This window comes from Microtus ochrogaster, linkage group LG5 (assembly GCF_000317375.1).
Source record: "Microtus ochrogaster isolate Prairie Vole_2 linkage group LG5, MicOch1.0, whole genome shotgun sequence".
NCBI classification, from domain to species: Eukaryota; Metazoa; Chordata; class Mammalia; order Rodentia; family Cricetidae; genus Microtus; species Microtus ochrogaster.
In genome coordinates, this window is record NC_022031.1 from 63,324,291 (window position 1) to 63,341,671 (window position 17,381).

General features: G+C 38.6%; 1 protein-coding gene across 1 annotated transcript in view; it reads right to left on the reverse strand.

Moving 5' to 3' along the window:
- Lrrc69 (leucine rich repeat containing 69) overlaps window positions 1-17,381 on the reverse strand; it is a 69,958-nt gene that overhangs the window by 8,338 nt on the left and 44,239 nt on the right. The window contains exons 6-7 of the mRNA XM_005362329.2: window positions 15,820-15,921; window positions 11,267-11,446 (exon numbers count right to left, since the gene is read on the reverse strand). Of these exons, the coding sequence (XP_005362386.1) occupies window positions 11,267-11,446; window positions 15,820-15,921 (282 nt within the window). The remainder of the gene's footprint in view (window positions 1-11,266; window positions 11,447-15,819; window positions 15,922-17,381) is intronic.

Consider the following 17,381-nt stretch of genomic DNA (forward strand, 5'->3'; position numbering starts at 1 on the left):
AAGGACAGGTCAGCATAGTCAAGGACAGGTCAGCATAGTCAAGGACAGGTCAGCATAGTCAAGGACAGGTCAGCATAGTCAAGGACAGGTCAGCACATATCAAGGAAAGGTTTGTCTTCCTGGTATTTTTCCAACTATTAACAATGTTCATTTTTACTCTCAAAATAGTCTTTCTCTGAGGACATTCTTTATGCTTATACTTTAAGACATTTAGGACTGTTGTCAGGACAGAAAGTGGAAACAAAAACAAGAGTCAGCCATGTCTTCTCTTCACGACATTCTGATCCTGCCTTCCACCATTCTCCCCTGCATAAAGTTTGGGGTGATGGAAAGTTTTGCATGAATAAACTAAGTTGACCACAACTTCAGACCTGTTACAAGAAACAAATCAATAATGCAAATATAATTATAAGTCTGTGCTACCAGTTTAAAAGGAAAAGGGAAAAAGAAAGCTCTAGAAGGGAAAGGGGATTCGGAGTTCTCAGGAATGGGAGAGATCAAAGCACACTGTGAGGATTCACTTACACTGTGATTGTCTTTTGCTGTTTTGTGACTAAAATAATATGGAATATGCATTATCCTTTTAATTTTCCTGAGCAAAAAATATATATTACTTTCATGACCACTTAGAATTTGAAATGGATACATTCTGATCTTCTTGGTGCCTAATGAACATTAGATTTACTAACCTCTGCACAGATGTATTAAATTGACTAACCACTGCACAGATGTATTAAAACCCACATTCGTTTCCACAGTTAACTAGTTGAAATGATCGGCTTCACAGAGGAATGTCAGTGGTATCTCAATAGTAATAACTTTTTAGAGCAGAGTAAGACTTTGCTCCATAAGTAATGAGCAAAGTTATTAAATGCAATTTTATATTATGCCTCATTACTGGTAAGTTGTCATAAAAAGGAATTAAGGTTTAAAAGTTTCATTTATTTTCGTAAAGTAGATGAACGTTTTCACTCATTTATGCTGAAAACCCCTCCTGCTAATCTCTTCTGAGGATAGTATAAATTACATTACATCATTCAATAGAGGGCTGAGAGTTCATATTCCAACCCATTCCTGCCCTAAACTGTTCAACTTTAAAAGAATCTGGGGAAACGTTAAGTCCAACTAACAAAACTGTACAAAATGAAAACCCTCATACTCATATTGTGGGCACAGGATCACTCAAGAGTTTGGGAAAACTTTACAGGAATATTTAGGTTACTTGATCAAATGTGGCCCAAATTAGTAGTAACCAAAAGGCATTAAATTTTTGTTACTGGTTCAAAGATTGATGGTGTAAGAGCAATTAAGTTGAAATTTCTTTATTTCTAAGGGCTAACAATTCAGATGAATTACAACATTTTAAAAAGCAAAAAGCATGAGTTGAGTAAAGTTCAGTACTGAGGTCAAGGGACATTTTTCATCCATTATTTTCAGTTTGTCATCTCACAGTCTCACATGGCAAGCATGACGTAATTGTATGTTCACCTGAATAGAGGCCATTTCAATTTGGTATTTTGGGTTTGTCAGGGTTTCTTTTTCAGTTTTAAGAATAAAGACTCATCTTTCTATTCAATGTCTCCCTCCTTTGGGAGATAAACTCTGTTGGATACAGAACATTTGGTGCGCCATGACAGCTCCCAGATGCTGGCCTTAACAAATGGGCTCTCCAGTCTTCATGAAATATTTACTGTAAAGCTCAGCACTCTCCAAGATTAGTTCCTGAGTAGTTGATTAAGGAACTGAATTTTAAACTGTGTGATAGTGGCACATTCTTTTAATTCCAGCACTCTCGAGGCAGAGGCAGACAGATTTGTTGTGAGTTCTAGGCCATCCTAGTCTACAAAGTTCCAGGACAGCCAGTGCTACTAAGACAAACCCTGTCTCAAAAAAAAAAAAAAAAAAAAAAAAAACTTCTAGGCAAACTAATTTCACTAAGGTGGAAAAGCAGCATAAACCCAGAGGCTATTGCGAGCAAGTGTTCACTGTCTTAGTCGGTGTTCTATTGCTGGAAAGAGACACCATAACCACGGCAACTCTTATAAAGAAAACATTTAATTGGGGCTCGCTTACAGTTCAGAGGTTTAGTTCATTATTGTTATGGTGGGAAACAGTGTCATCCAGGCAGACAAGGTGCTGGAAAAGCAACTGAAAGTCTACATCTAGATTGGCAGGTAGTAGGAAGAGAGAGACACTGGGACAAACTTGTGCATTTGAAACCCTACAGTTCTCCCTAAGTGACTCTCTTCCTCCAACAAGGCCACACCTCCTCATCCCTGCCAAGTAGTGCCCTAAGGACCAAGCATTCAAACACATGAGCTTATGTGAGCCATTCCTATGCAAACCACCACATTCACCAACATGGTTAATGTCATTATAGGGGATTTTGTGCACATTTTCACTCTGCAAACAAACATCGAGGCACTAATAATACTTGTTCTAATTGTCCAACCAGCCAGGAGCATTCAAATCCCAATTAGCTTTTTCAACTTTAATGCTAAATACCCTAAAAATTATTTATAATGATTAATTAGTTCATAATAAAGATGTTAACTTAACCCTTTATCATATACTTTTTCACTGTTGTACACTTACTAAATATCATGAGTTTAATTTCTTTTACATTTTATACGTCTTCTTTCTTTTGCTGTGATAGCTATTGAGATGACACACTAGGCAAGAGCTCCTTCACGAAGCTACATCACCAGCCAACTTCCTAATTTTTAATAGGATTAAAATGAATGGTTGTTTCATTGTAAAACAGTTTTCTTTTGCAAATTTTTTTTCTCAAAACTTTCTGACAATCCAATGCCTTTTATTTATCAACTTATCTGGAGATCTACCTATATAACTCCAGAATTAGCTTAACGTGGGGGTACGTTGAGTGGGTGAGGCAGAAGGGTGGTAGGGGATTCCAGAACAGCCTGGTCCATGCGGCAAGTATAAGGTCAGCCATAGCTACACACTGAGACCTTGTCTCAAATAAACAAAAACCAATAGCAACAACACCATAGTTCTAGATTTTGGATTATTTTTCCATTTTGCTCTAAAAGCATCATTCCATATATGCCTTGGGATGTGTTACTGAGAAATCCTAGTTTATTGTCATTTCTTCATGATATTTATTTATGATAATTTCTTCTCATTTATCTCTGGTTATATATAATTTTACCAAAATATGATTATATATGGAACTGTACCCTTTTATTCTCCTAGGCACTCAGTATGAACGCAATGTCTTTTTAAGTATTTGAATATTTTCTGCCATCAGCTAGAATCAGTCTCCAATTTTCTTTTTAATAATTATATGTTTGAGCTATACTATATTCCCATGCCTCTCTGTTATTACTGTTATAATACTTTATGATATCCTTAGGCATACTCAACTGATGAAAATGAATTTGCAACATCTTTAAACTTTTTTTTTTCTTTTTTGGATTTTTTTTCGAGACAGGGTTTCTCCATAGCTTTTTGGTTCCTGTCCTGGAACTAGCTCTTGTAGACCAGGCTGGCCTTGAACTCACAGAGGTCCGCCTGCCTCCGCCTCCCGAGTGCTGGGATTAAAGGTGTGCGCCACCACCGCCCAGCTAAACTTTTTAATGGAAATCTTAAAATCCTACAAAATCATCTGGTCTGTTTGTCATGGATACCCATGGTCCTGTATTCTACTTCCCAAGTCCACAGAAATCCATCTTTCAGGAGACAGGGCTGTTCCTCTGTGATAGCGATGGGGGGGGAGGGCAGACAGAGGCAGGCAGGCCTTCCCACTCTTTCACGTGTTGCTCTTCTGTTTGTAGGAGAACCTGAGTGTTAAGTATTGTCTATATATGTTTGGCCAACAGGCATACCTGATTTTCTGGGTGGGAATGTTTGACTTGGGAAGAGCCAACCCACTCAGGGTAACATCGAACCCTGGGCAGGTGTTCCTGGATTGTTTAAGAGAAATCTAGGTGAGCGGTCATCAAGTAAGCTGTAAAATACGCATGCATTTGTTTCTCTCTGCTCTTAACTATGGACGTGATGCACAAAGCAATTGAAATTTCTGCCCTGACTTTCCTGAGTGATGGATTATAACCTGGAATTGTAAGCCAAATAAGCCCCATCTCTCCGGTGAATTGATTTTTCCTATCTGAGCCTCTGTCACAGCAAGGGAAGCGTAACTATGAGAGCATAGTAGAACAGACAGGAGACAGCTGCTCAGTGCACACCTGTGCTTCGGAGCTGAGGACATGTACTTCCCCAGCTAATCTGTCGCTGACTTTCCTCCCTCCCTCTTTCTAACTGTGCCCTGCCTCAGCCCAGCCTATTACACGTTAAAAACAATGGCTGCGTGTCAAGCCTCTGACACACTGATCTCAGATTTCTAGCATCCAGCAATCTCAGAAAAGAAACTGCTGTTCACCAAGTCCCTAGGACTGCTGGGGAGCTTTCATTTTCTTTTATAGTAGTCATATAAAACTAATACAATAGCTTGTGAAATTATTCGAACTTCATGTGCAAGAGCCTGGTATTTCATGCTACTTCTCTAATGCATCTTCCATAGCTTCCCTTGTGAGCTCCCAGCGCTCAATGAGTTAACTCTGAACAATTTCACCACTGACCTAGCAGTTGCCCACTGCTGCAATTCTAATGCCTCCTTTTCCTTTGACGCACATTTTCAAGTAGTACACCTTAAGGTGAGTTTATCATCTTTATTATTATATTGATTCCCCATGTCCCAAACACTATGCTAGGCACCCAAATTGAAAACAATAACTCTAATTGAGATATCATCTTCTCGTAGGACTCTACGCATTTACTAATTACAAGAATGCAATCAACCACCCTGTCTTGTCTTTCTCAGCCGTTTACTATTGAATTCCATTACTATGCACTTACTATGCTAACCAATACCTGCATAGCCCCTGAAGCCTCCTCCTCCATGGGCTGTGAGATGGGAGCTATCATTATTGCCACTTAACAAAGAGCTTTAAGGAGAAAATTAAGATGATTGATAGTAATCTTTGAGGCTCATCATCAAATCTAGATTGTGAGTTCCTGATGTTCCTGGGAATACATGACTTCCTTCGGGACCAGGGTCCTACATTCCTGGCTGCTAATGGAAGATCTGGAATACCACAGAGAAAATTGAATTTGAGTGGATAAAGAAAGGATGAGCAAAGACACTTCAACGTGAATGTCTTAAAGTCAGTTGAATAAATGAGGACTGGCTAGGTTGAACTAGCTAGTATCATGTCAGATTGAACAAGGGTTGACACACATGGTTTCCTCCCCCGGTCTCCAGTTGCAAGCTTTGAGAACTTGGCAAAGTTACCTAACGTTTTTAAGTTGAGGATTTCTCATCAGTGTCCTGGGGGTGTTTTAGACATTAACTGTGGGATTCCAGGTGACAGCAAAGAGTTGGCTGTGGGTTTTTTATTAGCTGGCAATTTCTCCAAAAAGACCTGAAATGAAACTAGCAGTTCATCGGATGATTTTGTAAAGGAATCTGTCCAAGTGAAAAATGAACACGGCAAGTTTGTCCCAGGTGTTCTGAACATGGCCAAAGGAAAGCAGGCTTTTTTGGCAACTTTTGCTGAGTAATTTGGCAAATTTTTCTCTTTATAGTTCTTTTGACAGCAGTTATCCATTCTAGACGATGCTGTGAACTCTTCCAAATAGGTCACAGACATGCTCAGGATTTTATTCCCATCTCAAACAACAGGACTCATTTCTATCCTTATTTTCCCAATTAGAATATCTTTTTTCCTCTCAGTGTCTGAAATGTTAGGCTACTTTGAGCTTCTATTTTTTTTCTAGTAATTATTTCATTCAGTGTTCTTTTCTTGCCTATCTAAATTAGTACCAGGGTTACAACATTTTCAAAATCTTAAGCATATCCCTCATTGGCAGCAACTCAGGTATATTTCTCTCATGATACATTGGATATAAATTCATTGATAACCAATTAAAAAGAATAAGAAGGATTAATATTCAAACCCAGACTTTGATTCAGTAAAAATAAAATAGGTAGACAGCACTGCGCTATGCACTTTCTCCATTACAGTCAATAGAGAAAGCAGTTTGAATCCATTGTGCTTAGGTTTGGTGGTAGAAAGAGACAGCAAACATCAAATAAATAAATAACTGCAAATTTTTTAAATGCCATGAAAACTCTAAAACTTTCTCGTACAAATGTTGACTTAACTGGACAAACTACAATGGTTGTTACCAATCACAGACTTGTGTGAACATGGATATTTTACAGGCATATTAGAGCACAATAGAAATGCAGATTGACTGAGAATCCATCTCTGAGTAAACATTTCCTTTTGTTTGTTTTTCTTAAGCACAAGTGGATGTATCTAGTACAAGTGGAATTTGTTCACAGATGGACCATCAAGGAAAATATTATCCAGTTTGCTTCAAATTACTCCTGAAAGGGTCTTTTAAACACTTTCTCGAAAACTTCATGATGGCAGTCGTATTTCTTAGAGACAGTTTATGCAAGGAAAGAGATCATCCTGAATTATGTCTTCGCAACTTTGTAGTATGATAAATGTTATCTGTGAAGAAACAAGTGACCATGTGTAACAATATCAAATATTTTCTGTCCGATACTGGCCAAAGATATGTGTGGTGGTTTGCACAAGAATGCGTCCCCATAGGTTCATATACCAGGGATTGGCACTATCTGAAAGGATTAGAAGTACGAGGAGATGGGTGTGGTCTTGTTGGAGGAAGTGTATCACTGAGGTGAGCTTTGAGGTCTCAAAAGCCCATGCCAATTCCAGTGCTCACCATCCCCCTCTACCTGTGGATCGGGATGCAGCTCTCGGCTACTGATCCAGCACTTTCTTGCATGCTGCCATGCTTCCCACCATGATGATAATGGACTAAACATCTGAAACTATAAGCAAGCTGCCTTCGTTAGGGTTTCTGTTGCTGTGAAGAGACACCATGACCATGGCTACTCTTATAACGGAAAACGTTTGATTGAGATGTCAGTTCAGTTCAGACGTTCACTCCAGTATCATCATGGCAACAGCATGGAGGCATTAAGGTAGACATGCTGCTGGCTACAACTTGACCAGAAGGCAAAAGGAAACAGACTGTCTCACTGGGAGTAGCTTGAGCAGTGGAGACCTCAAAGCCCACCCCAACAGTGACACACTTCCTCCAACAAGGCCACACCACCTAACAGTGCCACTCCCTTTAGGGGCCATTTTCTTTCAAACCACTATACAAGCCCCCGATTAAATGCTTTTTTTTTTCCTTAAGAGTTGCCTGGGTCATGGTATGTCTTTGAAGCAATAGAAGGGTGACTAATTGACAACATGAGAAAATTTTAAGGCATTCTACACCACAAGCGTAGTTGGTTTAGAGCACTGACTCATTGCTCTGTTGACGTTGGTAGCCTTCTCGATCAACATGTAGGCATGTCAGTATTATGCAATTGCCAGTAACCATGCTCTGACTTCAGGTTACAGGACTAGAAGAAACCAACTTAAAGGGACCAGGTGAAATCCAGGCTGTGCTGGAGCACGAATAATAAAAACCCAAAGATGGAAATTGGGATTCAACCTGAAGGTCAGAAAAGCAAAACAGCCAGCCAGGGACTCTTACTTCTACCTCAGACTGAAGTGGAGATCCTGCCTCCAGGAATCTCAGAGTGAGATTGAGAGCTGTCTCCTCCCACCTTATCTTCCTCTCCAGTGCTCAGATAAAGTGCCTGCACCACCACCGCCTGGTTTCTATGTCAAACTAGTGTGGTTACTGGGATTAAAGGTGTGTGCCACCACAGCCTGGTCTTGTCTGTAAGGCTGATCATGTGGCTGTTTTACTCTCTGAACTTCAGGCAAGCTTATTTATTAAAATACAAATGAAATATCACTACACTGCCTCCAAACATAAACAGAGAAATATCAGGAACTTCTTCAAGGTAAGTATATTTTAAATAACTATATATTTTCTGAACAAGAAGTACTTTGCCATCTGTGGTTATCATAGATAAAAGCTGTTGCTGATTTTAAAAAAAATGCAACAAACTGCATTTGTTGTTTTTTTCAGTTACTCAAATACTCACAATCGCATGCCACCAAGCTAAATTCTAGGTTCTAGACTCCTCAGAATTCCTAACAAGTCAGGAGAGCATTCAGGAGCTTTGTGTTCCTGCTTCCCTACAGGAACCGCACAGTTACCCTGGCCGAACAGAACTCTATCTGCCCCGACAGAATGGTTTCTCCTGCAATCATCCCAATTGTAGAAAACAAAAAGCACCATGTCATGATTTAAGTCAGAAAACTGGAAGTCTTTCTTCTTCCTCCAAACACATCTCAAATGCGTCAGTTTTCTCTGCAGTCACTGACATGAGCTTTCACCACCATTGTTCCTCACCTGATTCTGACACAACAGCCACCTGGCTCGTTGCCTTACTTTTGTGACTCTCTCTGATCCAGTCCCCGTTCAGAAGTGACCTTTTAAAATACAAACCAGGACATTTCTTTCCCTTAAAAGCCCAAATGGTGCCTCGTCGTTCACTACCTAGAAACCAAACCCATTTACTAGGACTGTGTCATACATTGCAATCCAATTCCTGACGGCATCGGCCTTGCCTAGCAATGCGTACTGAAAACTGACCTGTTTTCCGTCCCTCAAATCATACGGGAATTCCCATTGGCCAAGTCTTAGCACGCTCTTCTCTAACCCTTCACCTGACCAGCTCCTTCTTGTCCTTTAACCATTGGTCAGACACCCTTTCCTCGGGGAGGACCTCCGACACCTCAGATTTCTAAACACAAGCTGTTGTGGGATATTATTGTTTTAACTATGTAAGGATGTGTTACATTTGTTTACGCTCTGGAATACTGTTTTAATTGTGTAAGGATGTGTTACATTTGTTTACGTTCTGGAATATTACTTTAATTATGTAAGGGTGTGTTAAATTTGTTTACGCACGCTCTGGAATGTTGTTTTAACTGTGTAAGGATGTGTTACATTTGTTTACGTTCTGGAATATAACTATGTAAAGATGTGTTAAATTTGTTTACGCTCTGGAATATCTAACTGTGTAAAGGTGTGTTACATGTAGGTACGCTGTATTTGTATACGGGTGTAAAGATGTGTTACATTTGTTTGTGCGGTATTTGTTTAATTGTAAATGATGTGTTGCTATCAAGATTTGGGATGCTGGGTGGCGTATTAAAAATAAAAGCCTAGTACAATGATCTTTCCTGTTACTTTGTGGATTGAACTGCATCTCATCCAGATTCACATGAGAAAAGCTTCAGTGCCTCCAAAAGAGGTCCTCTTTGGATAAAAGTGTTTGGTCAGTGATCAACTGAATATGAAGTCATTACTTTGGACCTTAACCTGGTTTGATGGTTCTGCTCAAAGGGGAGATTTGATTATAGATCCATAAGAAAGGAAGGCAACATGAAAGGATACAGCAAGATGGCTATTGCCTTGGTTATCTTTATGATTGCTATAATAAAATACCCAACAAAACCAGTTTAGGAGAGAATGGGTTTACTTTGACAGTCCATCACGGTGTGTGCTGGGGGTCACATCGTATAGCACTCAGAGTCAGCCAGCAGAGAATGGTAATACCTGTGCTCATTTAGATTTTTTTTTTGTATACGATATTTTATGACACCAGCCAAGGAAATGAGGACGCCCATTTCTAGAGTGTCTTCCAATCTCAATTAATCCAGTCAACATGACCCCCACAGGCATAGCCAGATGCTAAAAAAATTCCTCAAGGGTGTGTCTGAAAGTTTATCTTCTGGGTAATCCCAGCTCTAAACCGGTAATTAAAACTAAAAGGGCAACAGGACTGGAGTGGAACAGAATACACCACAATTCAGAAAAAGCTTGGTCCTGCCAGTAACTTGACATTGGAGCCCCAAGCTTCCCAAGCCACAAAAACAACAAAAAAAATTCTGTTGTTTAAATTACTCAATAGTCACATAAGTCCCAACACACTAATGCGTCATCCTTTACATCATAATATGCCATGATTTACAGTTACATGCGTGTTCATTGGGTTTGGGTTTTGCTTTGCTGCTTTAACCAGATGATCATCCATAGACCAGCAGGGAATGCATCTGCCCTCTGCTTAACATGGTCAAGTATGATGCTCTTTTTCCCAGGAACAGCCCACTGCTTACCAACCCTAGATAAGAAACGAGCGTGTCAAGAAGGAATTCTGGGTGGGCTAGAACAGATGTTCTAGCAAACTGAGGTTCCCCAGGCACTGCCTGTCCCACATCCTGTTCTCATAATATATGAGTTACAGATGCTGTAATATTTTTAAGTGGTTGAACAAAAGAAATACATCTCACAACCTGAGAACATTATGTGTTATTTAAACATAAGGTTCACACTCATTTACATGTTGCCTACAGAGGTCTTCCGGCTACAAAACAGTTACACATGTGACAGAGACAACAGTGAGTGCCTAACGCACTTCAAAACCTTGTATAAAACTTGCTTCACGAGCTATGTGAGCTGCCCAGTGACAACTGCCCCAGGTGACATGGTCCAAGAAAGGAATCATTCAAGGACAATTCTGAGTGCTTGTGAGAACACCCAACAAGACAAGAGTCCTGTGACCTCACTTTCTTCAAAACAGACTTGTTCTTGGAACATGTTTTCGTGCTTTTACAAGGTGTAGCAGATGGTTGTTAGTTAAATTCAGATTACTCATTCTGCTTGCTGCTTTTCATCAATTAAATGTCTAAGCCATCCTTTCTAAGCCTCTATGGAAAAACGTGTTTTTGCCACGTGCAGTTTTTCCTTGTGAATGTATATGGCTTGAACTCGTGAGAACTTTATTCATGGGACCTTTCTTAACCCTCTGTATAAACAGTCTGAGGCAATGAATGAAGCCAGCTAAGGTCTTTAGCTTTAGTCTACCTTACTTATCGCCTTCATTACCCCTGGTCCCACTGCCTCTACAGTGGTGACCCTTAAGAATGGTAAGATTTCTAAAATCTCCATTGAAACGTAAACTTGAACATGTGGATTTTCAACCTATGATTCCCACGTGCTGATGAAAAAGTATGTGTGACCATGCCCAGTATTCGTGGAATTTGGATGGAATGTACGTAACATGATAAAGACTTTAAATTCAAATGGAATAAGAAGATTATTATAAGACAGTTATCTGAATTTGTTTATCATCAACACTATCAAAGAAGTCTATCTTTAGTACAAATATCATTAGTAAGGACAAAAATAGGTACTTTTATGCTCATATTCGCACAAAAAAAAAACCACTGTTTACCTTTGATGGGGAAACAAACCGGACACATTCCAGCCATTCGGATAAAAAGGGTTTTCTGCACAGTGGACACCGCCTTGCTTTGGAGAGTTTGTCTTTGGTCTCTGGATAACGCTCTATGGCATTCATAATCAAATGATTCTTTTTGTCTAACTGACCGAGGACAAATCTTGCTGCTATTTCCTGAATTGAAAAAAAATTGTTCCTCAAATTAATTCAAAATTTATATATTAAAGTAATTCCTATTTAATTCAAAAAGCATATCTAATTCCTTATTGTTTATTAATCTAAGATTCGAAAACACATATACATTGCATGAGGCTGCCATTGTAAAAAAAAAAATTATCTTTCACAAATGTAGGATAAGTAGGTACCTTCCACCATATTTATATCCCTTACAAATAGGGCTCCAAGTCATAATAAATTTACATGATCTGTTTAATAAAATTAGCAGTCATTTTGCTCAGGTTTTGTACCTTTAATTATGATAAACAGGGACTACACACATACGCAAACTGGACTCAGAAAGATTCAGTCATATTCACTGAGATATAAGTTCACAGCCCAGTCAACTCTGCATCCCTTAAGGAGCATTGGCATCTGTGAGCCAATCCCTACTTTCAATCTCCATTAAACTTAGTCGTGTTGATTCAGACTTTGTTCAACAAAATAATAAATAATACAAAAGCAAAGAAGGAGAAGAAGTTGCCTTTCACCAGTATCTTCAGCTTCATCATCTTAATATAAAACACAGAATATGATGATACAATTTAATCTTCACTGACCCAGCAAAGAAAACAAACATTTGCCTAACTCCCCCAAAGCACCAACATCCAGTATTGCTAGCATGGCATAAACAATGCTTATGATTATGAAGCAATATATGTTTATATAGTATGAAGTCCCTCCTACACAAACACTGATTGAAATTTAAAGCATGGATGGGGACAGTTTACACGGGACTTATTTTCCTGCCCAAAATGAAGGTTTTCTAATAGTCCATATCAGGCACTGATCGTCATTTAAATACATATGATTATGTACATAAAAATCTCTCCCTAATTCATGCTACTTTAAGTCTTTAAAATTTTCAAGGAATTCCCAAGAATTGGTGCGGGCCTGCTCCTTGCTGTGCCCATGCTTCTCAGTCAACGACCATCATTGCACAGCGAAGCACCTTGGGCGCATGCTCCTTGTGAGACTCATCCTTCGCCAGACAGCCTTCTGAGCGGGGGAAATATACCTGCTCAGCGCATGCTCCTTGTGAGACTCATCCTTCACCAGACAGCCTTCTGAGCGGGGAATGGCCCTGCTCAGCAGAAGGAAGAAGTCTGGAAGCACTATTGTGACTCCAACCATCAGATACTTAGTGTCACCTTTTCTCTGACTGTTTTCACAGAACGTGGTTTGTGATTCAAACAAAATGCTTATTTTAGAGGTATATATTAGCTAATTAAACAAATTGGGAGGATAGTCTTAGTATGCTGAAAATACACAGACAAGGGTTCACTTTCCAAGCAGAAATGGAAGAATTTTCTTAAACATACAGACGTATAATTCATACAGACTACTTTTAACATTTATGATTTCTGGACCCATGAGTGCTGATTTCAATATATCACTTGACAGCTAATATATCAGTCATTATTTATATTCTTTTTGGAGCAAAAATATTACTTTGGAAGAATAATATATGTTATTAAAACTTAAATTTTTTTCTTGGAATGTAAATATACACAGAACAAGATAACTGTTGATATAACCAATAATATCTTTATTTTCTTTTTTAGTTTTCTTTTCTTTTGAGACAGAGTTTCTCTGTGTAGCCCTGGCCATCCTGGAATTTGTTCTGTAGATCAGACTGGACTCAAACTCAGAGATCCACCTGCCTCTGCCTCCCAAGTAGTAAGATTAAAAGCACGTGCCGCCACCACCTGGTTAACAGTATCTTTTAGGACACCTCTTACAGAAAAATTGTGTGAATTTTCTGAAACTATACGAACTAAATATGAGATCATCCCAGTGCTATTTTAAATCTAAGAAATCTTTTACAAATAAGTAAGTTGTTTATTTTCAATCACTTGTATGCTATTTTGTTAGAATATTTTATATAGGTCATGTGATATTCCTATTTCTAATCCACTATAAATTGAAAGCATATTCATGTGTATAAATTTTCTTACATACAGTCATTTGAACTATAATATTATATAACCACAAATTATAAACTATAAAAAGAAGTACAAATCCTTAGGAGGAAGGGTAGATTGGAAATAACGTGGAATGAGCTGCTACCATGAGCACAGGAGGCAGGACACACAGCATCCTAAGCAAGGGCTCTGGCTCTGTTATGTGCAGAGTTTCACACACTGGCTCAATAAGGCATTTGCTGCTTGGCCTTATTTGGACAAATTCTTAATTCACCTGGTCCCAAATATCTCATGTGCAAAATAAGAGCTTTTCCAGCACTGTGACAGAGATGATAGAGCTATAGTAGCAAAGCATTGAGCCTGCATTGGCTGATGCACTAAATTATCAGGATTGGGTTCTAGTTAGTGAATTTCTGAGGTGAGGAAGGTTCTCAAACCTTTTGTTGGTACTGCCAGCTAAAGTGCATGCCTAACCTTCACTTTACTTTTAATTCTAACATAGTCTCACTAAGTCATTCAAGCTTGCTTAGAAATCGCTTGGTACCTCAGGCCTTGAACTTGGGATGCTTCTGCCCTTAGCCTTCCATGTAGCTAGGATTTCTGACCTAAACAACAATGTATCTTTTAGAAATTCTCTACTAAGGCAGATACAGTTTCAAAGCCCTATGAACCACTGAAATTGCTAATAGTAACCAAATGTCTACTAGAAATGCCTTTGAGTCCAAATATATTGTCAGCTTGAGCCACCATTCTGAGAAAAAATGGCAGTACTTTCAAAACTGCCTAAATCATTTATATGAGCAAAAATAATAATTTCTACTGTATAATCTATTATATATATCCATATTGATGCATATACTCATTATGAATATAGCATTAAATTAACTCTAAACTCTTGGACCTTACAGTTTAAAAATTAAAAGGAAATGTTCTAATCTTCTTATGATACCACATCAGATTAAATATTCTTGCAGCCTCCTCCACAACCAAGAATCTCTTGTGCTCGAGCCCAGGACAATAAGCTTACCTTTCTGCACCCCAGCTGTTAACAACACTGTAAGGTGGGGTCTGGAGGCCAACTGGAGAAGTTGGGATCAAGCCCCAGCATGAACTCTGCCACTGTGAACAAGTTAGCCTCTCTCGGTCTTAGTTTCTCTATCTATCAAAGGAGGTACAATAAAGACACCTACCTCTTGATGGTAATCAAACAGCTACTGTGTTCATAAGCACAGTACCTGCCCATAGAAACCTTAAAATAAGTAGTAGCTAGAATTATTACTCTGATATGCTTGATGCAGGAGAAAAAAAAGAACAAGTTATTGGGGCTTAAATGAGATACGGCAGTTTTAAATGTTTGATCAATTTAAGTTTCCCACACATGAGCAGGAAATAATGCCGCTTATGGAACAATCTCCAGTAGAAAATCTGAAAAGAGCTGACTTTCAAAGAAAGCAGTTCTTACACCCTACAATTTTATTCATTGAGATACCATGGAAATGAGAGCAATTCTCTGTGACTACAATCGGTTTAGCCTCATTTGTAAAGACAAAATTGGGTGAGTATTAATGATCTAAACATCTAACAATGAGAAAACAGTTAAAACATTATGATGCAACAAAATAACATATATTATCTAAAAAGATATCTTAATGTTTTTAATCTGATTAAAAAGACATTCACAATAATTGGAGTAAAAACCTGAATCTCTAAGTAGCATATAAAGTATTAATTCATCTTAAATTTAAAATATATTCTAAATGTACAAGATAGTCAGAGTGGAGAGTAGTGACACCTAATTAGATTTTTGTATTCTTTTCACCATCATTGGCTTCTTTTCTATTCATGCATCTATATTGCTTTCATGATAAGAAAACAATTTTTAAAGCATTATAACTAAATCTATCTATGTTCTTGTATGTTCAGCCTTAGATTCAAATGAGTCTGGTAAATCAAAATTTGTGATAGAGAATCATATTCAACTCTGGAGAACCTGTGGGTTTTATGTTGTCTGGCAGTAAAGGTATCTTTCAACATGTTTCCCTAGTACTTCTTTTGATATCATTAACTAGTTTCACCAAACTGAACTCTGTGAGTTCCGGATCACAACCATGCACAAGTAGAAATGAAACAGAAGCAGAAAAGAGCCCACTAGCAGCAAAAAGATGCTTAGAAGGCTAAAGTAAAAGTAAATCCCTCTTTTCTTTTCATCCAATGAAAAACGTTCACTTCTCTGTGTCAAGTCAGTCTGAAAATCAGACAGATTGCACTGAATTCTGTGATCAAGTCAAAAATGACATGAAGAATCCACATTCTTAATGGACCAGTGCTACATAGCTGCTGAATTGTCAGGAATGCTTTACGTCTTAAACTATGGGCTTAGCGTCACGGTTCCTGCGTATGAGTCACCCGTAGAGTCCAGACGTCTTTAGGTCGTATGGCGGTGATTGGCCGCTTCAGGAAGAGTGGGTTTCCCTCACAGTAGAACTCCCTCAGTTTTAGATTCTGAAACTGCAAACAGAACAACAGACTTTACTTCTAAAGGCTGATTATAATTTAGGATGTGCATACTACGCTAGTATTTTAACAATAGTAGATATTCTACTTGTTAGGAGCATTACGAGGTTTACCAATGGCGTGAATAGCCATGATCTAAGAAGACACTGCTCATATCTCCCATACTGAATAGCTAAGGAAGCCTGTTTAGGGTCACAGAAAGAGTCAGCAGAAGAAGAAGCTTTACTAAGTCAAATTCTGGAAACATTTGTAAATCTGTGTTAGGAAAAACAAAGCATGATGAAAACATTCTAAAACATGCCATATTGAACATTATCAATGACTTTCTGAAAGTCAATTCATGTTTAACAAAGATAGGAGAAGCACAGAAACCTCAGAATCTCATTTTAAACTATTATAAACATGAAAAATGAAAATAAATGGCTGTGGCTATGTGTCAGTAGTACAGGATTGCATAGTACATGCAAAATCCTGAGACTAAGCAAAATAAAAGAAAACAGCATGAAGCAGTGGGGAAATGGACAGTTCGCAGTGATATTTAACCCATGACGAAAATCCAAATCCTACTAGAATCTGCCAGTTAAACAGCAAATAAGGAATACCACTGTCTTCATATTCTGCTTAGCATGCCTCTGCGGGACCTATAAAACTGCTGACACAGCTGAAATCACGTGAGGAGCTACTTCTCTGAGACTAAATTCTTAGTGGGAAAAAAGCAAGAAAACAAGAGCATAGCTTTCAGAGGTCTGCTAGAAAATATAAAGTCAACGAAGAGAGAGAAGGGAAGAGGGGGCAGTGCTGAGCTTGGGGGAGAGTGGGGGGAACTGAGGGGAGAGAGGAGGGAAGAGGGGGCAGAGCTGAGTTGAGGGAGAATGGGGGAAACTGAGGGGAGAGAGCGATGATAATGATGCGTGTTGATTCTAAATACAGCTGATTCAATTCACTGACTGCAGAGTAAGACAGATATGAAAAATCAGCTCTTGTGAGCCACAATAAGCTGGCCTAGTCACACCACAGCATCTCACAGAAGTTATGAAGAACTAGAGATTTGCCGTTTCAGCCAAGGATTTGAAAGAGCAACGATTATTTTAAAAATAATTGACTTAAGACATACTTTGGGGGCATTATGATATTAGATTTACAAATTTACAGTAAAGCTTATATAACATATATACAATTTTTAAATGAAGAACTCAAGGCTACTTTGTATTGTCCTCTTCCCTGACCCAGATACTCCCCCACCTCAGCCTTGAAGGATGTTTCCTCTTGGGCAGATTATTAGAATAGTAATCTGGAATTAGTACAAGGTTTTGTTCCTAAGCAAGTTTTTAAAATTAAAATATGATTATAATGCAACCCTGGTTGAGATGTTAATGATTCCCCTTTATTCAGAATATATTCAAAAGTCCTAACATGTAATCTTTGACTCCCTTCAGCCTTCTTCCCCAAGGTAA